This window comes from Halichoerus grypus, chromosome 6 (genome assembly GCF_964656455.1).
Source record: "Halichoerus grypus chromosome 6, mHalGry1.hap1.1, whole genome shotgun sequence".
NCBI lineage: Eukaryota > Metazoa > Chordata > Mammalia > Carnivora > Phocidae > Halichoerus > Halichoerus grypus.
In genome coordinates this window covers 82,193,123-82,219,607 of record NC_135717.1, presented here as the reverse complement: position 1 = coordinate 82,219,607, position 26,485 = coordinate 82,193,123, and the positions used below count along the sequence as shown (strand labels likewise).

Here is a 26,485-nt window from a genome sequence, read left to right as displayed (position 1 = left end):
AAGAAGGAATTTCGGTAAACCTCTTAGACTGTGACAATGAGGCCAAAGTGAGCTTTTATGAGAACCACATTTGAGCCCTGGAATAAAAAATAAGAGCAACATACTTTAAAAATTATTTATGATTTTAAGCACATGAAAGGCATATCGTGTACCCAGGGAGGGCATAATGGGGAACAGCTGGCTAACATGTGTCTTGCCATTTCTGAGGATGTTCATAATTCTCTGATGTCCAAGAATAACAGTAATAACGATGCCGCCGCTGAGCATATTAATGATAATAAAGAGGATCAGGGTGCCTTTCCTGGATCCTGCTGGACACAAGAGAAGAGCCTGGGCTGCTGGGTTTGGTGGAGACAGAAAGGGAACTCCAGCCTGCGTCCTTGGGGGATCATGGAGCCCTTCCAAGGATCAAAGGTTGAAGGAAAGAGCCTGGATGGGGGAGTCAGGAAACCCGGGTTTCAGGTCTGGTTTCACCACCGACTCTGGCAATTCCTTGCCCCTCTGAGTCTCAGTTTTCCCATCTGTAAAATAGTGATGCTAATACTACTTGGCAGGGACACTTGCAGAGTTTTCATGGAGCCCAATAAAATGGTTCTCGCGGAAGTGCTGGACACATCGCAGAGCATTTGGTGTTGGAGGGGTCATCCCCATCTTTGTGCTTCTCCAGCACTTGGCAGATCAAGCACCAAGCTCAGCACCTGGCATCTAGGAGATGCCTACAATGTTGAAACATAGAAACATCATGAGTGTTTCTTTTTCATTAAATGTTTAAAGCTGTAGAATGTTAGACTTGGACAATACTTTACAAGGCACTTAGACTAGTTCTTTCTTTTATGATTTGTTAAGTGGATCTGGAGCAGTGCATGGTCTAGGGTCTAATTATCCTGCACTACTGAGTCGACTTGAGTATTCTATCCAGTGCCCTGTGGAGGATGAGATTTTCCATTCTGCCTGATGGGAAGAGGTGCTATTTTCAGTCCTTTTAGATGGTTCTTTCTCCAGACTCAGCTAGTTCCCTTGTATCCATGTGGCCAAATACTCACAGGGGACCTTCTGCAGACCTCTGGGGCTCCTTGTGAAGCTCTCTCCTCTGGGCTACTCTGTCCTGTGAGCTCCAGTGGCCCTGTCCTCCCCAGACTTACAGCTCTGTCTCCTCAGCTCAGGGGTCTGATGGGCTCCACTTGTCTCCCCTTCCTGCCCCATGGTGTAGTGAGCTGGAGCCATCCCAGCAGCCATCTTGCTTTTTTTCCTATTTCCCAGGAACTTTGTTGCCCGATGGCCAGTGTCCTGAAAACCATGGTCTTGGTCCATTGGGGCTGCTGTAATGAAATACCACAGACAGGGTGGCTTATAAATGAGGAATTTCTTTCTCAACAGTTCTGGAGGCTAGAAGTCTGAGGCCAGGGTGCCAGCGTGGTAGGGTGAGGGCCCTCTTCCTGGTTCATAGCTCGTCCTTCCTTGCTCTGTCTTCACGCGGTGGAAGGGGCGCCACCCTCATGACCGAGTCACCTCCCAAAGGCCTCACCTTCTAATACCATCACATTGGGCATTGAGGATTTCAAACTATGGATTTTGGGGGAACACAGGCATTCAGGGGGCCACAAACATTCAGACCACAGCAACCATTATTTCAAAGTGGCCAAAAGTTTTTCTGGGAAAGTTAAGGCTTAAACCTAGAAGGTGAAGGAGAGGTAGGAGTCGTCCAGGTGAAAAGGAAGGGAAGAAGTTTTAGGAATAGGTACAACGCATGCTCAGGCACGGAGGTAGGGAGCGGGTCCTTTTTCCTATAAGCTTAGTGTCAGTGGCATTGGGCCATGGGGCCACCCACCTGTGTTTTATTGTGGGTATGTGTCTGGCTCCATCCCGCACAAGTCCCTGAAGTCTAGGAAATCTCTTTCCAGCATAAGTCAGTCAGACTTTTCAGCCTGGGCATGTTTGTGTGGGGTCTTGGTCAGGGCTGTGGAGTGGATATTACCTTGATGTTTCTGGTGAGACTTGCCTTCTACACCTTTTACAATTGACCTGGAGGCAGATGATATTGCTTTCAGTGATTTGGAGTCCCCTCTCCCTGGCTCCCCATTAAGAAACAGTCAAAATTTATCCTGGGGCTGTGCCTGGTCCCTCTAAAGACATACCTTAGGTGCCTACTCCTCTTAGGTGTTTCTCTACCTGAGCTCTACCAGACCCACTGCCAAGGTGAGGGTCAAGAACTGTGTGGAGGCTCTCAGCTAACCTGCGAGAACAAAGCCCTGAGACAGCTGCTGGGTGATTAATCTGTACCAGTTGAATACAGGCATTCCTGACCTCTGCCCAAGTACATTTGTAGGTGGTGAGGACAGGAAGGGAGCCAGAGACTTTGGGCTTTTGGCTTTATTCTCCAGTCTGGTTTATTTCTATCAGGCCTGTTACCTTATGGCTGTTCTGTCCCCGGCTTGGGCTCCTTCAGCAGCAGCAACTGCAGTCATCAATGCTGGTTGATCAAATCCCCCCAGATTTATCATTCATTCATTCATTCATTCATTCAAAGATAGGGAAAAGTTTGAACAGTATCCTGCCTTCATGGAGATCATGGTTCAGTAGGGTAGCCAGTCTTTAATCCAATAATTTCTCGAATAAATGTGGAATTATAACTGCAGTAAGTGCTATGAAGGAGAGGAATTTGGGCCCATGAAATACTGTGAAGGTGGGACTTGACCTTGTCTGGAAGCCAGGAGGGGACGATTGAGGGAGGCATCAAGTGTGAACAGAGTAGGGGTGGGGGCAGGGAGGGGATGAAGAGTGTCAAGCGCTCAGCATGTTGGGAAAACTGCAAGAGGACCAGTGGTTGGGTGCCGTGAGCAAGAGACTATGGAGACAGGGAAACATGGAGACTCTTACAGGGTCTGTGTGAAAACCTTTGTGTGAAGACATGGGCTGTGTTAAGAACCTTGCTCTTTATCATTAGAACAATGTAACTGTTGAAGGCTTTTTAAAAAAAATTTTTTATTGTTATGTTAATCACCATACATTACATCATTAGTTTCTGGTGTAGTGTTCCATGATTCATTGTTTGTGCATAACACCCAGTGCTCCATGCAGAACGTGCCCTCTTTAATACCCATCACCAAGCTAACCCATCCTCCCACCCCCTCCCCTCTAGAACCCTCAGTTTGTTTTTCAGAGTCCATCGTCTCTCATGGTTCGTCTCCCCCAGTTGAAGGTTTTTTACAGGGAGGCGATATGATCAGATTCTTGCTTCAGAAACATCACTCTGGCTCCAGTGTGGAGAGTGAATTAGAGGTGGACAAGAGTAAGGTTGCCAGGTAAAATATAGGATGCCTAGTTAAACTGAAATTTCAGATAAACAATGAATACTTTTTTAGTCTAAGTGTGTCCCAAATACTGCATGGGACCGTACTTACACTAAAAAATGGTTCACTGTTTATCTGAAATTCAAGTTTAACTGGACATCTTGAATTTTTATTTGGTAAACTTGGTAACTCTAAGCAGAAGATATGGGGAAACCAGTTACTGTAGTAGTTGAAGGCTTTCCAGACTAGGAAAGCAGAGGTGGACGTGGAGAGAAGTAGACAAAGAAGAAGTCCCCTGGTGGGTCCAAGTCTGTCATTCCAAGGCATCTGGAAGACAGAGTCCGTCAGCTTCCCTCCTGTTCTGAAACTTCAATTTCCACGCACATGCCATTGACAGACACATGGTGATGGGTATAATGAGCCCACTGTAGCCTCAGTGCAGGGCATGTGCCTGGTCAGCACCTGCCCTCTGAGATGACCTGTGAGATGTGTTCTGGGAACCCGTGAGGGGGTCGTCTTTCTGCCCCCCGTCCCTCAAGGCCCAAGGATTCCTGAGGGGTGAACACTTTGCATTACAGTGACCAATGTGCGTGAAGGAGAGGTTTGGCAGGATGGTCAAGAACTTAATGACAATAGAGGCATTATTGTAAGTTGCACACTGTTTGTCCCCCACGATAACTCATGCTTTAGCAAATGAAGCGGTAGGGTAGAGCTGTCAGGAACACAGGCTTTGCCAGGGGGCTCAGATGCTCCGGCAGTGCAGTTCCTCGCTGGTTTACACTGTGTGCTGCAGAAACTGGGCCATTTACACCCTTCTTCAGTGCAGCTTGAACTTTTCTACCTTTTTGTTTGCCTAGAATGTCTTTTCCTGCATCTCCTCCAGCCTTATTCATTCAAACTATTTATAAGGTAACGTTAATAAAGAGGTATGATCAAACAAGATAAAGCATGTATAGAAAATAAAATAAATGCCTGTCTCTAGGGAAATGACTCAACCCATTAACATTCACGTCTGCTGTGTAATATTACACATTCGTTAAGGTAGTTGTATGTGAACTGACCTGGAAAGATAATATATCTATGCTATATTGCTAAGTGAAACAGGCAAATGGTAGAATAATACAGGAAATATGATCATAGTTGTGTTTAGAAAAGAATGTGTGTGGAAAGTGGGATGAAACGTACTTCAAATTGTTAGTAGAGATTTCCTCTGGAAACGAGGGTGGGATTGGGTTGGAAGTAGAAGGAACTGGTCATACTTAGTTAACATACTTTTGTGGTTTTGGTTTGTTTGTTTACTAGAATGGTGTTAATTTTGGAGTTGAAATAAAATCAAAATGCATCAAAAATTTTGCTAGAATAAATAAACCGCAGTTATGTTTCAGTTGTTAGATTGGGGATGTTCTTCCCCTCCCCCAACTTACTATATTATTAAAGAACAAAATGATAACAAAAGAAAGTTACCTTTCTGTGAAAGCCCAACAGAAATGCTACTCCCTGGATGAACCATTTATCTGATTCATCAACTGGATGCCCTGTCTCCTTTTTTTTGAACCCCCAAATACTTTGTGTGACTTTTGTGGCATTTATCTCTGTCTATCTTGTATTTCATACCTGTTTTACTGCCTCTCTAGATTTAAGCCCCTGGAGGGATATCGTGATAGCGAAGAAAATCGGCTTTCAAGCTAGAAGAACTGGCTGTTGGCTCTTGTTCTGGTCTCCTTTTGCAGCATGACAAATTAGCCCACACTTAGTAGCTGAGAACACAAGTCACTTTTTTCTTTCTCATGAGTTTTTGGTCAGAAATTTGAACAGAGCTGGGCTGGGGGATTCTTCTGTTCCATGGGGTATCGAGTTGGGTCACTTGGTGGAATTTAGCTGGGGGTTGAGCTGGACAGGAGGGTCCAAGAAGACTTCCCTCATAGGCCTGATGCATGGACGGACAGCTGAAAGGCCTGGCTCAGCCTAAGTCCTTTGTCTTTCTGACTCCTCTAACTTCCCCATTGACTTCCTCCTAGAGGCACTGGGCTTCCAGAGATAAAGGCAGACCAAAGCAGAACTGCCCACCTTCTAAAGGATGTAGCTGGCATAGTGTCCCTTCTCTGTACTGGTTAAGCAGCTACAGAGCCCACTCAGATTTAAGGGGGTGGGAACAGAACAGCACCTCTTAAGAGGAAAATCTGTATATAAAATTTGTGGCCATCTTTAATCCATCACGGCTTTGCTATGAGAAGTACAACCTCCGTATCTCAATGACTACATCTATAAACGAGGAAGACCGAGAGCTACAGTGTCTGCAAAAGCACCCTGTGCATTATGAAAAGCTGTATGTACTGTAAATGTCAATAATTATCTTGGTACTAACTCTATGCCTTACTCAAGGCAGGTACTCCTGAGTTTTAATACTTTGAAGGCAGACTCATTTATCAGATATTTCCTAGGAGGAACACACAAAGAAAGAGATGTGGGTAATCACATAGGGGCATGGCATAGCTGTGGAGTGCAGACTTCGATTTGGTTGACATGAGTTAGATCCACACTGTCACTCAGTTACTATCTGTGTGACCTTTCTTGATGGCATCACACCTTTCTGAGCCTTAATTTACTCATCGTAGCATGAGAGTAGTAGTGCTTGCTTAGCTGGTTTGCTGTGTGCATTGGAGCTAATTTGTGTAGAGCACTTAGTGTGGCGACTCACATAGTAGGTCTTCTGTTTCTCTTCAGATGAGGTAATGAAGTCATGTAGTGAATTTGGCCTCCTCACTTTGTTTCCCTGCACTGGTTACCTCCATTCAGAGGACTGAGAGGGGATCCAGAGCCCACGCCCTTGGGAAAGCAGTGGTAGGGGGAGGGGGGGAAGGGCTCTGCTTGCTTCTGCCAGTCTCCTCCTCTTTCCAGAGTGTCCCGCACTGGGGGTTCGGTGCCCTGTGCTGCTGTGGTTGTGAGTGAGTCACTCTTCTCTCCATTGGATGTGGCCTCCTTTTTTAGGCCTGTGGCTTTGCCTTCCCTAGATGTACGAGATCAAATCAGAAGGCAGCATTGCAAAGAAGTTCAACGAACTTCTGCAGACACTGAGCTCGCCCCTGAAACCCAGAGTTCCGGAGCACAGTAACAACAAGATGAAAAACCTCTCCTACCCGTTCTCCAGGGAGAAAATGTACCTGTGAGTATGGGCGCTGTGGGGGTAGGGATGTGGGTGGGGATGGGAGGGGAAGTCAAACAGCTCCCACAGTGAGAGCCCCAGGGCCTGGGAGATAGGGGAGGGGGCATGCTGTCACAGCCAAGAGTTCCCTGGATCTGCTTCCTGAATCCCCTTCCCTGAGTGACACTATCCCAAAGAGCTCCCCCAGATTTGCCCAGTGGCTTGTAGGGACACCTGCCATTTCAGTCCCTTGGCACGATGGATGGCGAATCATGGAGCATGCAACCATAAACCTTGGGACTCTATGAGAAAATGGTCGGATACCGGTTTCCCTTCTGTGGGGAAACTGTTCTGCCCAGTTCCTAGTCTAATAGGGCTTCAACATATTGTAATCATCCAGAGAGAAGGAGGATAAAGCTTTGGGAGTTTTGTGTTCCCAGCTGCCTCCTTGTGTACTCTCCTTAGATGCCAACGGCAGGTCCAGGTTGTTCCGTGTACCTCTGACTGGCTGGCTGTAGTCCAGAGGTTTCCATGACCTCCTCTTTGGGTTTGATTAATTTGCTAGAGAAGCTCTCGGAACTCAGAAAACTGGTTTACTCACTAGATTTCTGATTTATTACAAAGGATACAAAGCAACAGCCTGGTGAAGAGATGCAGAAAGGGAGGTTCTGAATGAAGGTGCTTGTGTCCTTGTGGAACGTGGGGCCCAGCATGGTGGCACATGGGAATGTTCTGGTTCCCCAACCTGGAAACTCTCCAAATCCTTTTTTTTGGGTTTTTATAGAGGCTTCGTTACATAGGCTTGGTTGATTAAATCATGGGCCATTGGAGATTGATTCAACTCCAGCCCCTGTCCTCTCCCCAGAAATCAGGGGTGGGGCTGAAAGTTCCAACCCTCTATTCTTGGTTGGTTCTCCTGGCAACCAGCTGCTCCTCTCTCCATCTTCAGGAGATTCCCAAAAGTCACCTCCCTGATGTAAGCCCAGTTGTGGTGGAAAGGGGCTTGTGATACATAACAAGACACCCATCTCACCTTTGTGGCTCTGAAGCGATTTCAGGAACTGAGGGCAGGAGACCAAATATTATGACAAAAGATGCTCCCATTGCTCTTGTTGCTCAGGAAATTCCAAGGGTTTGGGGAGCTGTGAGTTAGGAGCCTGGGATGAAGACCAAAAGATGTATTTATTATAAGTCACAATATCACCTCCCCTCACGAGGTGGCCATTCAGATAGAACTGTCTGTCTCTTAGAGGAAGCCAAGGCCTGGGGGCTGTTCGAGGTCACATAGCATGAAGTGGCTGAACTGGGACTGGCACGTTGACCCCCTGGCCTGCTGTTCTTTTTGTGCTCTGTGCTTCTTCCATGCTTCCCCTTCCCTGGGCCTGCCTTCATGCCAGTGCTGGTATCTGAGCTGCCCCGTGCATGCGTCTCCCATTCATTTGGTGTCTGGAACCCTTCAAATCCAGTTCCTAAACACCTCCATCTGGAAGAATCTTCTGTTCTTCCTACCCCAAAGATGCTCTCCATCCTCTGAGTTTTCCTAGCAGTGGTCTAGGGACTACCATGCTCTGCTCTTCATCTGTTGCTAGGAGACACCCCCCCCCCCATGTGATTGGGCTCCAGGGAGGGGGAGGGGGGCTGGGGGCATGTTCCAGGCATCCAGGGGCTCAGGGCCAGGAGCACAGTCAGCTCTAGGCAAGTGTTCTTTTTAGTGAAAGGTCACAGTTTGAAGTTTAGAACAGACACAGGCCTTGCATAATTAAGAGTTTGGTAGCTAATTGATGGGACAATAGTGACAACATTAAATGAAAGTTTGAAAAACAAAGAGTTACCATCCCAGCACCTGGAAACTTTACTCTTTTGGGTGGTGGTTATATTTTTTACTGTCTTTGTTCATGCATAGGAATCCTTTCTACATACTTTTATGTGTAAAACTTCTCATAGTATAATATTTTGCATCACAGTCTAGAATTTCCTATTTATGAATTTCTCCTAATGATAATTTTCAATGACTGCATGATCATCCATTCTGTCGATTTTGGAATTACAGTTTATGTCCATAATCCTTATTATAAGTGACTTTGTAATGAACATTTTTATGTATGGAGCTTCTTTCTTCTATTGAACTTATATTTCCTAGGATACATTTCTGTGATAAGCTTTCAGAATTACTGGGTTAAGAAAAATGATGAACACTGTGTGTGTGAGCATGTGCGAGTACGTGCGTCTTACACATCTTGCTGTGTTGCCTTCTGAAGATTTGCTCTGGTCCTGGGGTGACAGTGGTCTCAGGACCAAGGTCATGAAATGAGTCGACCTTCTGTTTTCTTGGTGTCTCCAGGTACAACATCCAGGACAAGGACACCTTCTTTGATAATGCCACCCGTAGCCGCATTGTAAGTATGCAGGTCAACAGGGGGTGGCAGGCTGTGGAAGTGAGGGGAAGGTTGAGTACCCAGTGTGGCAGGCGTTCTCCTGCTCTCCCTGCTACTTCCTGGTGTCATTTGCTTGGGGTTGCCTAGCAACTGAGAGGCAAGTACAGGAGCTTCTCCATCTTCCTTGCAAAAGGCATAGCAAATAACTGCCCTCGCTCACAGGTTGAGAGAAGTGCCTTCTCTTTAGGATTCTCCACCTAGGCCCGTCTTGGAATCACAAAAACAGGAAATGTGGCAGCTGGTGGGGGGTTTCAGCTAATCAGGCAATCCCGCCACCCTTGCTTTACAGTTGGGGAAACTGAGACTCTGAGAAGCAATGGATTAAAAAACACTCATACAGATCATTAGTGTCTGAATGAGGGCCCATTGCTGGGCTACCCATTTCCCCTCAGAGGAGTCTTGTGCATCTGTATCCCAGGGAATGCTGGAACTAGCCAGTGTGTCCGAGAATAAAATTACCAGCCCATTCAGTAGAAAGCCAAAATTCATGACTCTAGCTGTTCTACTATTTTTTTTTTTTTTTGGCCTTTTGAAATCAAGGTTTTGAATTTTGCAGGATGATTGATTCTAATGAAAATCTGTATATGGCCTGTGCCCTGTGGCCTCTCTCCCTTCACTGATCCCTTTATTCTCTCTCTGCCTAGAGAGCACTTAGCCTGAGGACAGAGGAGAAAAAGGGGGGCCCAGAGAGTGCTGCACACTTACTCATGCCACAGTGGGAACCTGGCAGTGTGTTTCCATTGATTCCTAGGGAAGAACTTAAGTTTCCACAGAGGAGGAGTGAGGGTTAGGTATCTAGAAGGACTTCCAAGTCAGTACGGTGATAAGAAGAATAAGGGACGGGTGATTAGAGGAAGCTACAGAACATTTGCAGGGTACATTGAAAACATGGCCTTCACTCTTTGCTTGCAGGTTGGGCAAGGAAACACCTCAGGTCCCTTAGGCTTGTGTTTAGGAAGGTTTAAAATGGGCACATCATTTCTTTTATGACCCTATGGAAAAAGGCATCAACTTCCCATTTTATTTGGTTGATGCTATTACAAGCCGTTTAAATCTCCCTGTAGCTTGGGTCTCATGTCTATGGGGGAGTTACAGGGTGTTGTGGGGATTACCAAATAATTGGAAAGTACTTGTAAAATAGTACAATACCATATAAACGCTGTTCCTAATTATTATTGCTGTTGAATTACTGCACAGTATTATAAGTGAATTAAATGTTCTTGGGCCCCATACTGCTGGAAGTTATTTATTTCCCACTCCCTCTAGGTCTGTGGCTGGAAGATCAGAGTGTGAATGATGATGGAGGAACACACTTCTCTCATTCAGCTCTTGTTTTGGAAGCTTCTCCCTTTCTCCAGTCCACCCCACCTAGTGAGAAGGGGGAGAAAAGAGCCTTAGAATTTTGTCTTGGTGTCTACTCTGCCCTGGACTTCTGTTTGAGGACCGTGTTCACATCTGTAAACATCATCCCCATGCCCCTTCCTTGTGGGTGTCTAAGCACCCCAGCTATTTGTCCCAGAGCAGACTGCCTTGCTGGGCATCTCTTTATAGCCTGGCGCAGGCTTGGGACCCATTGGAGGGCACTAGTGGGCCAGCAGGTTTACCTGTGTGCCTGTTTCCTCTGCAGGGAGGACTCAGCAGCCCTCCCTCGCAGGTGAGAGAGAGTCCCTTGCAAGCCCCATGTCCAGGGCTTTGTTGGCTGGTTTAGGCGTGCAGCGGCCATTGAGCTGGCAGCCTGCCCTGTGCCCCGTAAGTGCTCCAAGCTGCGGAGTCTTGAGGAAGTGTCTGACTGGGGAGACAAGATGAGGACTCAGGGAAAAACCAGAGAAATAATACTAACAATGAGTAAGATGTAGGTGGCCCTTTTTTAGTTTACAAAGCACATTCATGGTTTCTTGAAACAGCTCTGTGAGTCAGCTCCATTACAGAGAAGGCCACGGACCATCAGGGTCCATGGAGAGCTTGCTCAGGACCCCTTGGCTAGGAGCCAGCACTGGAAGCCGATTAGGTGGCCTCCTTGTCCTGTGCTTTCCCCAGCGTGGCACGTCTCAGGGCTGGTGGAAAGGACAGTCTCCTCTTCCCCTTCCCGGACAGTCTGGCCCAGGCACTTCCTCCCTAGCCCTCCAGAGGCATGTGGGTCTGGGCTCCCTGCTGTGTTTTCCTTACCTCCTGTAACTGCAGTCAATGTATAGCCTTTCTTTATTTTTTCAGGGTGGGGCGAAGGGGGGAGTGTGTGTGAGGGGCTTAGATTCTTTGTTTCCTCAAAGCACTCAAGTTTGAATGGGTTTGACAGGCCAGGCACGAGCTTGGCACATGCTTGGCTTCCCCCTCCCTGGAAGCGGGTCCAGCTGCCTGGTCCATCACCCGCCCCCTCGTGTGGTGACACACGTGGTCACGGTGCTCACAACCCTGCTGTTGTCCGTTTTAGGTGCACGAGATCCTGAAGCGCACAGCTTGTTCTCGAGCCAACAACACCATGGGTAAGGACCCGCTCCCCTGCCCCTGGGCCTGGTGGTGCTGATGGGCTGCCCAGGGGGCCAGAGCTGTCCTTTCAGCGGCTCCCTGTGGGGGGCGGTGTCGGGCAGCAGAGAACAAAACAAACAAATGCCCCGCACAGAGGAGGGGAGGCTGCTTTCACTCAGGGCCAGAAGTCCTGCTTGCTCTCCAGGAGCAGGGCCCCATCTCTTGGGGGCGGGTACTCCTCATGTTGTGGTAACTTCTCCCAGACCTTCATCCCTGTCTCCACGGTCTCTGAAAGTTTTTAATAATCACCCAAACGTGGCAGGCATTGTTTATTTACTTATTTCCTTTTTAAGAAGAAAGGCACCTCAGAGGCCCTTTAGTGCAGGCTCCTCCTTTATGTGTGAAGGAGCTAGCCTCCCACCGGGTGAGTGACTTGTCCGAGGCCACACATTAGTCCAAACGTGCAGCTCCTGAGTTCAGCATTCTTGTCACGGCAATGTGGCTGAATCTGTTCCCCTGGCGGTTTGTTTTTGAAATTTGAGGATATTAGTCTTTGCAGCAGAAATATCAGCATTTGGGGGCCCAGAGGGCAGGCCGACTGATGTTGGTGGACTTTGCAGAAGACACACATAATGGCTGAGGTAAACATGGGAGCTTATAAGCACAAGCACGTGGCCTTTCCACAGGAATCAGTCCATAGGCTGAGCTCTTTCCAAAGGTGCTACCATCACTCAGAAAGGCTTTTGAAACCCTTGAGAGAAATTCCTTCAGAATACGCTCTGGGGAGGCAAATCTTTGGCTTTTGAGGCAGCTTTGAGTTACAAAGAATCCAAAGTCATTGAGAGGCAAGTCTAGTGAATTATGTAGTCACTCAAGCCAAAGAATAATAATAGTGCTAATGATAATAATGGCTAATATTGGAGAGTTTTGGTGGGGGGACTCATAAGCTGCCTCACTACTGAGAGAATAGTACTGAAGTAGGAAGCAGAACGGGTTTTATATGGTGATAGTGCTTTTAGTGTAGCAGAGAACTTCTCAAGGGGGTGATATATGTATGACTGTTTGCTTTCATCTTGCTACAGAATTACAAGTAACACTCCAATTTTTAAAAGTCAAGTCTTCTATGTGATGTTATTTGTCTGGACCATGGTACTGATGAGGTTAGGACATGAATGAGGTAGGTAATTAGTTAGCCCAGCTCGAGTCCATGAAACAGACTGACGCCCTCCCTTGGAGCAGCCATTTGTCCTTCGTTACAAGGACAATGAGAGGAGTCAAGAGATCTTAGAAGGTATTTTGTATTTTCTCATGGCTTCTATCAGAATTCTTGAATTTGCCTCACTTCTTGACCAGTTCACTCCTCAGTTCCATTAATCTGCCTTTTATCATGTCACATCATCCCCAATTGGGCTAAACCTGCTCCCTCAGATGTCATAGGTGACTTTCCACATTTCATGGCCTTTTTCTTAGTTTTCATCTTTCTTAACCTCCTACATCTTCCAAACCTTCTTTACCAACCTCCAACTTCTGAGAGTTGCTATCCAGGAAGGTACTACTGCTCTACTAATCTGTTGCCGATCTGTTTCTGCCTCATGGACCAGACTTTCTTTGGTTCTTTTTCCTTCTAGATTTTAGATGTTTTCTTCTCCATATTCCCATGGCCTCCTTACTTTCTTTCTGTACAGATGACTAGCAACCATGTATTCCTTTTTTTTTTTTTAAAGATTTATTTATTTATTTGAGAGAGAGAGAGTATGAGAGAGTGTGCATGGTGGGGGAGGGGCAGGGAGAGGGAGAGAGAGAATCTTGCTGCTGGCTCGATCCCACGACTCTGAGATCATGACCTGAGCCGAAGCCAAGAGTGGAACACTTAACTGACTGAGCCACCCAGGCACCCCTGGCAACCATGTATATCTATTTCCCCCCCTTCTCACTAGTTCCAGCCCAACATTTCCATCTGCCAGATGGATACCTCCATGAGATGTTCATCAGAACCTTAAAATCAATATATCAAGTGTCGATTTCTACTTAATTCCCTCTCTTTCCCACTTCTCTTCCTGTTGACCTGACCACCGTCTTCTTTTTTGCTCACACAGTTCCCTTCACCTGAATGTCCTCCCCTCAATTCCCCGTGCCCCTCCCCACACCAGACATGGCTGTCTCACAGGTTCTCCCAATGCCCTCTCCTTGGCTCTCCCACCAAACTCAGTCTCTTTCTTGCTGATTGCTGTGTCCATGGCTTAGACTCCCAAACAGTCCTTGAGGCGTGTCTGAATCATCTTTGATACCCCAGTGCACCTAGCTGTCTGCCTTGCACATTCTACTCCATCAGTTTGGTTCAGTGAATTAATTAAATATGCCTAGCCCGTTAGCCCATAGCCATTGCTGGTAATTGTGTCCATGGACAAATGGCTTAACTTCTCTGCAACTTAGTTTCTTTTGATGTCAAGTGGGGATAATAACATCTATCTTGCAGAGTTTTTGAGAAGATTAAGTACAGAACTGTTAGTTTGTTTTGTAAATTGGAAGATCCTTAAAAACTGAAGTTTATTTTCAGAGATAGTCTCTGGGTTGTTGAAAGGCCATTAGGGACCCTCTGCTTTAACACTGAAGGTTTTTTTTTTCCTCTGAGGATCTGAGTTTTTTGGTGATGTCTCAGATCAAACATCTTAAGAATTTTATTGCTGTTGAGTAGCTTTCAAAAATTTCTTCCTTTTTTTGACATTCAGAAAACATTTATTGAGCACCTTCTATGTATCAAATGATGTTATAGAAACAGAGAGATGCCAAGAAGAATTTGACCTAATTTCTAGCCTTGAGGGACTCTTAGTCTTGCCATGCAGACAGACATGTAAACAAATAATTATGAGATAATCTGCTAGATACAACTACATAGACATGTCCAGAGTGCAGAGGGAACACAGAGGTGGAAGTAATTAACTTCTATGTGTGTGTGATCAAGATAAATGATCTAGTATTCACTTTGTAGCTCAGGGGAAAGTTGGCATGTCAGTAATTCTACAAATGGGGACAGAGAGGACACGTGACTTGTCCAAGGTCACATACTGAATCACTGTCAGAATTGGGTCTAGAACTTGGGTTTTTTTGCTTCAAATCCTATTTCCACTCCCTTCGGGATGCTGTGAAGTAGGGGTGGAATTAGGTTGAGTCTTGAATGTTACTACAGAAGCAATAGTGATCTGGCCACCAATTTATAGGCTCTTGAATTGTAAGGGAGAGCCTGCCTTCTTTTGACATATATTGAACCTGAGGTCCTAAACACCAAGGTAGGATCTTGGCAGGGACCGTGGCAGGGAAACATGGGGAAATGAGCTCAAGTTCTGTCTCCATTAAATTCAGTTAGATTTTAGTAGGCTGTGTTGTGTCCATTAGTCTCAGTTTTCCTGCACTTATAAAATGATGAAAAAAATGAAGGAAAACTGAGGCTAACACATCATAAAGCCTCTTCCTTAGTGACATTCTAATTTAAGTTAAACCTTAAGTATGCAACTCACTGTACAATAAATTTTAAAACCCTGTTGTTGATTTTTGTGCTTTAAGCATGGGCATCATATAAATCAAGTGATGAATGATTTTTTTCTCTAGATTCTCAGAACTAAATATCTGACTACACACTTGACATCTTCATGCAGATGCTCTGAAAGAACCTCAACCACAACGTAAACAAAAAATACAGATTTCCTTTTGGGGGGACAGCCCAGCTCCCATCCATGTACCCCAAATTTCAGTGAACTCTGGTTCTTAATTTCTCAAACTAAAAACTAGAACGAAGTGCTGTTGGGTTGGTCTTGTGAACATGTGTGAAATAGGTACAATTTGACTGTTTACAGCCATTATCCTGCTCTACATCAACTGCATTTTGTTTTTTAACCGAATTTACTATCCCAACCACTAAGAGGTCTTCTTAGCCCCAGTTTTGTCCATTTTTAACCCGTTCCGTAGCATACAGCCTGTATGAGCTTTTTAAAATGCAAATCTGATCATTTCACTGGTCTGCTTGAAATGGTAAAATAGATCCACATTTCGCTTAGATAAAATCCAAACCCCTTAATAGTTACATATTGTTATGGACTTGATGTTTGTGTCTCTCCCCCCTGCCCCCCAGATCCATACGTTGAAGCCCTAACCCCTACCCAAAAGTCTGTTAGTTCAACAGTAGCTGCCAATGAATTACTGGGTTTGTAACAATGGACATATGACTGAAATTCTCTGATTCCCAGTGGAAGAGAACCCCGAGTCTGATTTTCAAGTTGTTTGTCTTCTGTCTAGGAGAGTCAAGCTCCCCCTAAGCTCTTTGGCCAATGTACCATCTTACTGAGAAGATCAGAAAAACTGAGGAATATAATGACACTCAGAGGCCTCAAGATAATGTGGCCCTTTGAGCCATGGGGTAAATTTTGATTTTATTGCCCTTCTCTCTGGTTTTATAGAGAAACACAAATGGCTAGAATTGACTTAGATTCCTCCAGAGGATTGTTGCCTCATAAAAAGAAGAGAAAAAGGGAGAACAGTTCTTGGCATTGTTTTCTAAGGTATTTTTGTTGATCCTTCAGCCAGGGAATTACCTTTAATATGGTCATTACTGTGTCCAGTTTACAAAGCTTTATTCCCTTTGCCAGTGTACCCAGTTACTAAGGGAATTTTAGAAGATAGCGAAAATAAGAAAGATTAGAATTGAAGATGGAAAATATACGAAAGATAGTAATAATTCGGAAACACTCTCATTTATTCAGTATTATCACTTTTTTTCGTTGTGGAAACTACATTTATTTGAGTGCCTACTTTTGCAAAGCATGAAGCTATATACAACTTGCATGTGTGGAATTATTTATATTCCCATCTTGTTCCACAAAATTTCTGAGGTGGCTTACAAGAAAAACAATAAAACAGCATAATATAAATAAATTAAGAAATAAGAACCAGGAAAGACACAAATTAAAATAGAATGTCAAAACTAGGGGAAAAATAGAATACAAATATTCAAACCATAAGGCCCTGTAGTTCCTGCAGTTGGACTGCAAATTTGACCTTGAACCAGAGTGAAAGGGGAATATGATTTAGTGGTTTCGCTCTTGATGTCCTCAGCAATGTTTTTTTGTACAGAAATTTTTCTGAAATCTCTTGTACTATTCTCTGCTTTCTTATATAGGATAGATCAAGGTACATTCTCTGTACAGAACCATATGTAACCTTTTTTGGATGATTCAGTATCATCACTAAGAACAAGTTTTTAAAATGTTTCCTTAAGAATCATCCAAGTATTGTTAGGGTTGTTTGCCCCACACTCTCTGATATCTTGAATTTTTGACTCTGGTAACCGCCCTCTCTGAATTCTGCTCTTTCAGTTTTACTTTGCTGTCTGGGAGACAGAAGAACAAGCTTATGAGAATTTGGGGTAAAGAGAGAGAGAAAATGCATTGAGGGAGGGTCTGCAGGATTCTGCTGTGGTTACGGTCCGCAACATTAGGGAATGGGTTTTGTGAGATCTAGGTACTTTTTCTTTCTTTTGGGCTCTCTGTCGTGAGAACTGAGATAAGCAGATAAGTGATCTCTGAACACATAAGGTATTACTGTAACCAGATTAATAAGGACCCCTTGCACAAGTGCACTTCTACACTCATTTCTCATGTGATCCTTGAAACCACCATGCAGAGTAGGGTCAGCAGAGGTTAACCAATTTCAGGGTGGAGAGATGAATAGGTTGCCCAAGATCAGAGATTTAGAGCCAGATTTAGAACCCAGGTGTCCTGGCTCTTCTTCAGTGCTCTTTAAATTAGTTGATAAAATAAGATAAATTAATAAATGGATGAGGTTTTCAGGGAAAGGTTTCTCAGAGAGGTGGAAGCTGAGGTCTTCCCAGTGTAACATCCATTCATTTATTCAGTGGGTATTTATTGAGCACCTACTATGCATCATTCATATTCTAGAACTAAGGAATAGAGTAGTGAATCAGCCAGACACAACAGACAAAAATCCCCGCTGTTATGTGGCTTACATATGAGGTAACATTTGAGGAGAAGAGGCAATAAGGCGCTCTGTGGCCAGAGAGATAGATGCAAGGAGAGCAAGTAATACAGAAGACATGACAGGAGCCACTCCAGAGAATCAGGGTCTCAATGGGAACAAATGACACAATCAAAGTAGGATAATTTAAGGTGGGAATATGGAGAGACCATTTACAAAGGTGTGGACAGGGAGTTGGAGATGCCTGGAATGAGCAGCTGTAAAGCTGTTCCTAGCTCTAGATCCATGAGGTGAGAGAGAGGTTATTGGAACATGGATGGACAGAGCTGGGTAGAGGAGACCCATGGAGAGAAGCAGGTGGATGTTCAGGGAGGAGGTCAGGGGGTCCCATCTCCCTCTGACCTGCTGAGAACCCAATAGAAAGCCAGAGAGCAAGGGAGCCCATTCATGTCAGAGAAGGGGAGAGAGTGTATCTAGAAGGAGCCAAAGGAAGATAGGCACACACCCAACAAGTCTAGAGAAGCAGGTGGCATTTTAGCTCTGGGATGAACAAATTGAGAACCATAGGTAAAGTGACATTCCCTCTCTGGGCCCATTTCTTTCTCCTCTTGTAACATAAAGAGGGACCCCTCAGTATGGTTGAAGCTTCTAATTCCAGCTCCAGCATTTCCTAGACTTGGATTCAGAGGAGCAACATGGTCTCCTTTCCCTAAGAGCTAGCTAGACTCACAGAGGGGACTGGCTTTCCTATAAATTCATGGTGAGCAGGTCCCCAGGCCATAGCCAGGACTTGAGTTGTACAGTGTTTGTGGACCTCAAAGATCATGGGAATAGACAGTGGAAGGCAAGATGAGGATTCAGGACTTCTGGCCAGGGTGATTGGGAGCAAAGATTGCACTCCTACATTGCTCCTTTGCCAGTGGCCATGGGTGACATTGCTTAGGTGTGGTTGCACTCTGCCAGCAACCGAATCCCCTGGTGAGCCTCTGAAAGCCTCGGCTCTCCAGATTCCAAGCTGGCTTTGCTGAATCAGAATGTGCAGGGACAGGGCTCCAAGGGCTGCAGTTTTAACAAGCTATCCAGATGATTCTTAGGAAGTTTAAAGTTAGATAAAGATGACTATGGGCTGGCAGCCACCAGCTTCTTGACCTACTCACATCTGGGAATGGAAAGAATGGTGCAGCGTGCTCTGTCCTCTGGGGATTTGGCCATTGGTTTTCTGAAGTACCCAAAGATAACCAAGTCATCTCTGTGAAGAACTTATTTGTTGCTAGTACTTTTCTAACATTTGTCATATGGACATTTAGTGTTCAGTCCCTTTTTGTCCTAGCCAGCAGTAGGGCCTCTTGGATTTTCTGTCTCCTTTCCCCCCCACCCCCTTTGATGGAAGGATGGGCAGGAGGAGAAAAGCAAGCATAAGAAGGCAAAGAAAGGGTTATTGACCATCAAAAAGTATGGGTGGATTGGAGTTTGGGGATGGTCTAACTTTTTTTTTTAATTAATTTTTTTAAATGTTATTTTATTTTATTATGTTATGTTAGTCACCATACAGTACATCATTAGTTTTTGATGTAGTGTTCCATGATTCATTGTTTTCATATAACACCCAGTGCTCCATGCAATATGTACCCTCCTTAATACCCATCACTGGGCTAACCCATCCCCCCACCCCCACCCCAAAACCCTCACTTTGTTTCTCTGAGTCCATAGTCTCTCATGGTTCATCTTCCTTTCCGATTTCCCCCCCTTCATTTTTCCCTTCCTTCTCCTAATGTCCTCCATGCTATTCCTTATGTTCCACAAATAAGTGAAACCATATGATAATTGACTTTCTCTGCTTGACTTACTTCACTTAGTATAATCTCTTCCAGTCCCATCCATGTTGATGTAAAAGTTGGGTATTCATCCTTTCTGATGGCTGAGTAATATTCCATTGTATATATGGACCACATCTTCTTTATCCATTCATCTGTTGAAGGGCATCTTGGCTCTTTCCACGGTTTGGCTATTGCGGACATTGCTGCTATGAACATTGGGGTGCATATGGCCCTTCTTTTCAGTACATCTGTGTCTTTGGGGTAAATACCCAGTAGTACAATTGCTGGGTCATAGGGTAGCTCTATTTTTAAATTTTTGAGGAACCTCCACACTGTTTTCCAAAGTGGCTGTACCAACTTGCATTCCCACCAAGAGTGTAAGAGGGTTCCCCTTTCTCCACAACCTCTCCAACATTTGTTGTTTCTTTCCCTGTCCATTTTTGCCATTCTAACTGTTTTTCTTTCCCTGTCCATTTTTGCCATTCTAACTGTTTCTTTCCCTGTCCATTTTTGCTATTCTAAAGGTGGTATCTCAATGTGGTTTGGATTTGAATTTCCCTGATGACTAATGATGATGAACATTTTTTCATGGGTCTGTTAGCCATTTGTATGTCTTCTTCAGAGAAGTGTCTTTTCATATCTTCTGCCTATTTTTTGACTTGATTATTTGTTTTTTGGGTGTTGAGTTTGAGAAGTTCTTTATAGATCTTGGTTACCAGCCCTTTATCTGTAGTGTCATTTGCAAATATCTTCTCCCATTCTGTTGGTTGCCTCTTTGTTTTGTTGACTGTTTCCTTGGCTGTGCAGAAGCTTTTTATCTTGATGAAGTCCCAAAAGTTCATTTTCGCTTTTGTTTCACTTGCCTTTGGAGATGTATCTTGAAAGAAGTTGCTGTGGGCGATGTCAAAGAGGTTACTGCCTATGTTCTCCTCTAGGATTTTGATGGGTTCCTGTCTCACATTGAGGTCTTTCATCCATTTTGAGTTTATCTTTGTGTATGGTGTTAGAGGGGATGGTCTAACTTTTAATTGTGAGGGTTACCCATCCTTTCCCTCTTATTTACCCCTGGAAGTGAGGGATTATGGACTAATGCACACACAGTGTTCAGAGACCGGATATATTTGTGACTTTGGGTTCTGCATGGTGGTGGTAGCGTGTGAGCAATCTTGGCCCAATGAAACTCAGCCTAGCTCCATGATGCCTCCTTAATCAACGTAATATAAGGTCAACTGTCAGGGCTCTGCAAATTCACCTGGAACGCCTTTCTAAAAATTGAAGCATAATTAACATTAACGTACAGTGTTATATTAGTTTCAGGTGTCCAACATCGTGATTCAATGATTCTATACATTGACCAGTGCTCACCACCATAAGTACATACAACATTATTGCAATATCATTGACTATATGCCTTTAAAGTGCACTTCACTGTGGAGAGAAACCCAAGCCCGCTTGACCATGTCAGAGGGAGAGAGACACCTTTTCTACTTCTTTCATATGGAAGTTATTGCTGCCTTTTCATGGACTGAAAATTACCGATTGATGGAACTACATTTTCATAGACACTTTGGTGTCAGAGCATTTCAACAAATGTATGCTTTGGGCATCTCTCCTTCCCACTCAGGAGACGATGTCTTAATTATTTTGACCGAAGCCAGACTGTGTTGTGTGTTGTAAACATCTGGTTTATCATTCATCCAGCTGAACTGGTTTATATTTTGTTAGAAGAAAAGGCTCAGGATTAAAGGCATTTAAGTAATTAAGCACACGTCAAGACAATTTGGTGATGGGTAAATATAGTCTCTGTTAAATGCACCGTCTGGGGCCTCTGGTTTAGATTTATGTCCGGCTGGAGCACGGGGATGAAAGCAGAACGCCGGGCGGACTGGGCCCTGCTCTGAGGGGAATCAAAACCAAATGGGTTTTCAAGAGTTCACCACTCCTCTAAGTACCTGTCCCATGGGATAAAAGTTTCCTTTGAGTTTGGCCTGGAGGGAATAGAGCTGCAGTCCCTGTCACCCAGCAGCACTTGTAGATTTAATGAGGCTCTCTTTGGGAGGCTGACCATAAAATCTGCTTTGGTTGATCCTTTGTGTCCAGGAAACCAGAGATGCCTTGGAAGCTAAATTCAAGGCCTCAGGTTTTGTGTTCTGAGTGTGTGTTTTCAGTGACAGGCCCTGGCGCCTGAGCCCACCCTGCTCTGTTCCTTGACCCTGACCCTCTGGATGCCAAGGGACCGTGTTGCTAGGCCTGGCCGGGTCAGGCTGTGTAGAGCTGTGGTTGGTGCTGGGCAGAGGAGAATCATGAGCCTTTTTCCTTTAGGGATTATAGTTCTAAGAGCAAGAGGTATGAAGAATCTAGTGACTTAAAGGGACTGTAGGGATCAGTGAGATGGTCCTCTGTGAGCTGTACTGTGTTTGAGCCCAGGCCCTGCTTCTCTTTGTGGGGAGAGGAAAAGGACAATATCCTCTGTGCTTTCTCCTTCTTCCTGGCTCCCCTTCTGGGGGCAGTAGGATGAGAGGCTGGGTCTCTCTCACTCTCTCTCCCTGGGTCTAGAGCAGAGAGGAAAGACTAGATGTGATCCTGAAGAAGAAAGCTTTGCCATTATGGCCAGATGGATGGGGCACGATGGAACCAATTAGCTCATTTTTGCTGAAAAGAAAAGAAAAAATTCAGAATTTCAGTTTTCAAAGCAGAGACTTTAAAAAAAAAAAACCGTTTGATTATTTTCGTCTTCTTTCAAACTGATTTCCATGCTTGTTTGGGGGTATTGGTTTCTGAAGTCTGTGGGTGACCCAAGAGGCCAAAGCAATTCTCATTTTTGGGTGAAGTTGTGGATGAATAGTTATTTTCAACTTGCCTCCCCCTTCCCGGTTCCTCCTCCTTTTATGTGCTGTTCCCTCCCTCTACAGCAGCCGCTGATTGGGATCACCCATATGATGCCATCTGGAAAAGAGGGGGTACACAACCCTGGAGGACAGATGCACATTCCCTTAGAGCATTTTGGGGCTCTGTTTTTCTGGGTTGGGATAACTCAGGTTTGAGGACCTGAATTGTATTGGCCCTAAGACAAAGAACCATTGGTTGGGCTTCTTCTCTAGGAAACAGACTAATCAACCAGAGTTTAAAGGTTATTCATCAGCAGAGGTCGCCATAGAAAATTGGGGGAGTGAGGAAGACGGGTGCCTGTGATAAATGGGAAGAGATACTGCAATAAGTTTAGCCATGGGGCTGGTTGCTCTCATCAGCCATTATCTCTTCTGTGTTCCCAGCAGTGAACTAGGTGCCATGAGAGATACAGGTGAGGCGGAGGGGGGAATGGGTACCTTGTGAGCCTTCAGGGGACACACGCAACAATGGGCAGATGACATCCTACAAGGGAGGTGAGCTGTTTTAGGCACGGGGTACGCAGGAAGCTTTATTTGAGATGGGAGGTAGGGTACACAGCTTTAGACCTCCAGTGATTTGAGATCCTTCTGAGGATTTGGCAGCAGGACCCATGAATTCAGGTTGTCAGCTTATTGCTGTCAGACACTCGGCTACTGTGCTCGGTGCCCAGCAAAGCCGAGAATTCCACACCTGTTTAACTTTCTCCATGCAGTTCGGGACCTGTCTTCAGGGTACACGCTGCTGCTGTGGCTACCGTGGGTGTGAGTGCAGGGATTGGGGCGGGGGGGAGTAGTGCACAGGGTGTGGTCTAGTTTAGAGCTGGCACCGCCTGTGATGCTTCAGCCTCAATCTGCATCGACAGCCCTTTTGGAGCTTCGAGCCACCCCCACCCCCTCTCCTGACTCAGGACTCCTCCCCTTGATTATTGTAGGATTCGCATTGCTGTGGTTATGGCTCTTGAACTGATTAATGATGCTCAAAGTGAAATTGTAGTCTTGTGAGTAAGACAGAGCTGCCGCTCGTTCAGCCCCTGGGCACCCTTCCCCCATCCGCACTCCCTTTACCTACCCTCTGCTCCCCCCACCCCCCAAAGTTATTTCAGATGGTTTATGTTCATGCTAAGGAGGAAATTTAAAATCAGGAAAGGACTGGCCCCTTGGTGATGCTGCCGCTCTCAGCTCACTGGAAGAGTGGTCACTTCTGAGACCGCCCCCTGCAGTCTCCCAAGGGCCTCTGCTTCCACGTGGGGCACATAGCTTGTCTTCCTGGCATCCTGTGCCCTAGAAATGAGGCAAAGAGGGGCAGGCTTTGAGGAAGAGGAGGCCGTTGAGGAGAGAGGATTGTTTGAGAGCCTCTGCGGTCTCTGAGTGTGTGGGTGGGGTATCGCTTGGGAAGGGGAGGTGGAAAATGTCTAGATTTGTTAACCATCATTGTTGTTTATCCAGAGCAGTGCAAATGCAGATTATTTAGCATTAGTACATGATACATGTTTCCCTCCAAAACCAATTTTCTTTCTTTTCATCTCACGACTGTCTACAGTCTCTCTGGAAAGAATGGTTCAGGGTAGAAAGTGTGTTTGAGACAAGGGAAATCACCGTGTTCCAGAGCTCACCCCTTCTCCTCCCTCTTCATGATTACATGTGCATCCTTGCATGGTAGGGTCCTCGGTACTGGGGGTTGGCGGGATATAATGTCTCCCATATGGGAGCCAGTGACCCAGGACAGACTATCCTGAGTCAGAACATACAGACCATTTTATAGTCTCTGAATAAAACTGTGAATGAAACGAGTAAACAACACTGCTTCTGTGCTGGGCAGAAAGTTCTCTGTTGTGACTATGCTGGAGTTATAGGGACAGAGTCATTTACTCATTTAGCATATATTTAATAGGGTCTGCTATGTGCATGTGGTGTGAAATACTGTTGGGATTAAAACATGAATCTCTTGTGTGGTTTTCAAACTTTGTGGCCTCAAGAACCTTTGCACTTTTTTTTTAAGATTTTATTTATTTATTTGACAGAGAGACAGACACAGCGAGAGAGGGGACACAAGCAGGGGGAGTGGGAGAGGGAGAAGCAGGCTTCCCGTGGAGCAGGGAGCCCAATGCGGGGCTCGATCCCAGCACCATGGGATCACGACTTGAGCTGAAGGCAGATGCTCAATGACTGAGCTACCCAGGCGCCCCCACTTTGCACTTTTAAAAATTGAGAGTATCCAAAGGACTTTTGTTTAGGTGGGTTATCTCAGTCAATATTTATTGTATTAGAAGTTAGCACTAAGAAAATTTTAAAGCACAAGGATACACAAGCACACATTCCATTAACTGTTGGGGGGATGATCCCATCCCAGTCACAAAACCCCTCTCTATAGTCATGAGAGAATAGGAGGGAAGAAGCAAATAATGTCCTAGTGCTATATTATAAAATTAGTTTTGACCTTGTGAACCTCCTGAAGGGGTCATGGGGATGCCCAGGGTTCCCCAGACCACATTTTGAGAACCACTGCCCTCGGGCGCCCTACCACAGGGAGCTAATGGTCCAGGCAGACCAGCCATGGGCAGGGATAAACACTGCTCTGGGAAGGAACAGGGAGGCGCCAGAGATGAGTTCCGATACTGTGCCGTGGGACGCTCTGACATATAACCTTATGGATCCTAATGATAATAACTTGTAGTCATTCCTGCACTGTCACTGAACACAGGTCGTGTCACCTGATGGCCACGGCGGTGGCGGTGGTGGAGAGTCTGCAGTGTTCTTGGGGGGGATGAGGACGGGGGGGCACATGAGGTTTCAGAGAGCACATCTGATCCTGGAACATAACTTTGTATGTGGGAAACACAGATATTCTCATGCTAAGAACTGAAGCTCCACAGAAACTTCTAGATTGGGGGTGACGGAGGAGGAGCACCCAGCGAACCTCAGCTGGGAGGTGGTGGGGGGTAACGTTTCCTGACAGACAGAGGTTAAGTCGAGAAACCCCTGGCCTACAGTTACCTTTTCCATCTCCCCTTCTTCCACAGGCATTAACTCTCTGATAGCAAACAATATCTACGAGGCTGCCTACCCTCTTCATGACGTGAGTATCGTTTCCGCTGCGCGCACGGTCTTCAAACGGTTGCGCAGCACAGGTGACACAGCGGAATGCACGCGGGCGGGGCAGGAGGGGGTCATGCCGCTCGCTCACATACCTGGGCTGACCGTGGCCCCCTCAGGGCCGACGGGTATCTCCTCCAAGATGACGGTCTCTCCGGGCATTGCCCCCGTGGCCAGCTGGTTTGGGTGCGAGCGGTTTTGGGAGGTGGTGTGAGAAGGCAGACGGGACGTGCGAGTGTTTGAAGGGAGGAGGCGGTGGGGAAGGTGGGTGAGTGGCGGTGGAAGGAGGCTCGAAGGCCCAGGTATGGTCAGACCCTGAAACGACTGAAAATGATCCTTTGTACGTGATTGTTTTGTGTGGGTGTGAAATCCCTCATCCTTAATAGGCAAGTACATAGTATCAGGTCTCTTTCTTAAAATAGATTTGAACACTTTTGAAGCAAATCTCTCAGAATTCCTTATACTCTTGTTTGGTTAAGCAGAGAAAACAAGACAGACTGTAAGTAAAGCTTTCCCCGATGGGGGGTCGTGTTAGAAACAGGGCAGCGGCATTCTTCAAGACGCTTCGTGAAGAACTTAACTGGCCCATGAACGAAATGCCCTCTCTCGGTGGCGTTGCTCCCTGGCTGGTCACTTTCTTCGCGTGTGTCACACGGTTATGCCAAATGAGGCTGCGGAGTCGGGGGCTCCCTGAGGGCCCGAAGGAATTTCCAGATGACAGTCTCTGCCCACCGATAGCTTTGCCGTGGGCATATATGATGTTGTGGACAGTGGACGGGTCGGGGCAGGGGGGAGTGTGCCGTGGCGCAGGGTGATTCCAGACGGTATGCCAGGCACACGCTCCACCATTGCCTTTGCTCTGAGGAGGCTGATTGCGGATGCGTCGGAGGCGAGCATCTTCGTGTGCGAAGCTGTCCACGGGAAACACTGCAAGTGTTGCCACCTCACAACACGGAATATTGGCTCCTTACCAGGGCGCGCTTTTGACTTTCCTCAAAAGGGGAATGAGAGAAAGGGAGGACGCCAGAGAATAGAAAAGAAACTCCTTTCTCTGGTTTTGATAATTCCCTTGGCTTTAGGCAGCAGCACTCCTTTCTCTCTTACAGGGTGAATACGACAGCCCAGGGGATGACACGAATGACAGAAAGGTAAGCCGGCCCCGGGCCGCACGCAGGGCTGGGGCGCGGGGGAATGTGGGTGGGTGTGGAACTAGCCCCGCACGTCCTGAACGTTCTGTTTACCCGCTTAAGTATTTTTCAGCAGTTCTTCCACAGCTCCCTGCCCTCCAGGGGTTGGAACCGTGGGGGCCATTTCTGGTCATCGACATGACAGCGTGTGTCTGGGGGTGCTACGGGCATTTAGCGCCTGGAGG

At 46.0% G+C, this 26,485-nt stretch overlaps 1 protein-coding gene across 1 annotated transcript in view; it reads left to right on the top strand.

Moving 5' to 3' along the window:
* ANO2 (anoctamin 2) overlaps positions 1 to 26,485 on the top strand; it is a 322,969-nt gene that overhangs the window by 67,924 nt on the left and 228,560 nt on the right. The window contains exons 4-8 of the mRNA XM_078074088.1: positions 6,302 to 6,453; positions 8,774 to 8,828; positions 11,296 to 11,347; positions 25,041 to 25,096; positions 26,220 to 26,261. Coding sequence (XP_077930214.1) covers positions 6,302 to 6,453; positions 8,774 to 8,828; positions 11,296 to 11,347; positions 25,041 to 25,096; positions 26,220 to 26,261 — 357 coding nt within the window. The remainder of the gene's footprint in view (positions 1 to 6,301; positions 6,454 to 8,773; positions 8,829 to 11,295; positions 11,348 to 25,040; positions 25,097 to 26,219; positions 26,262 to 26,485) is intronic.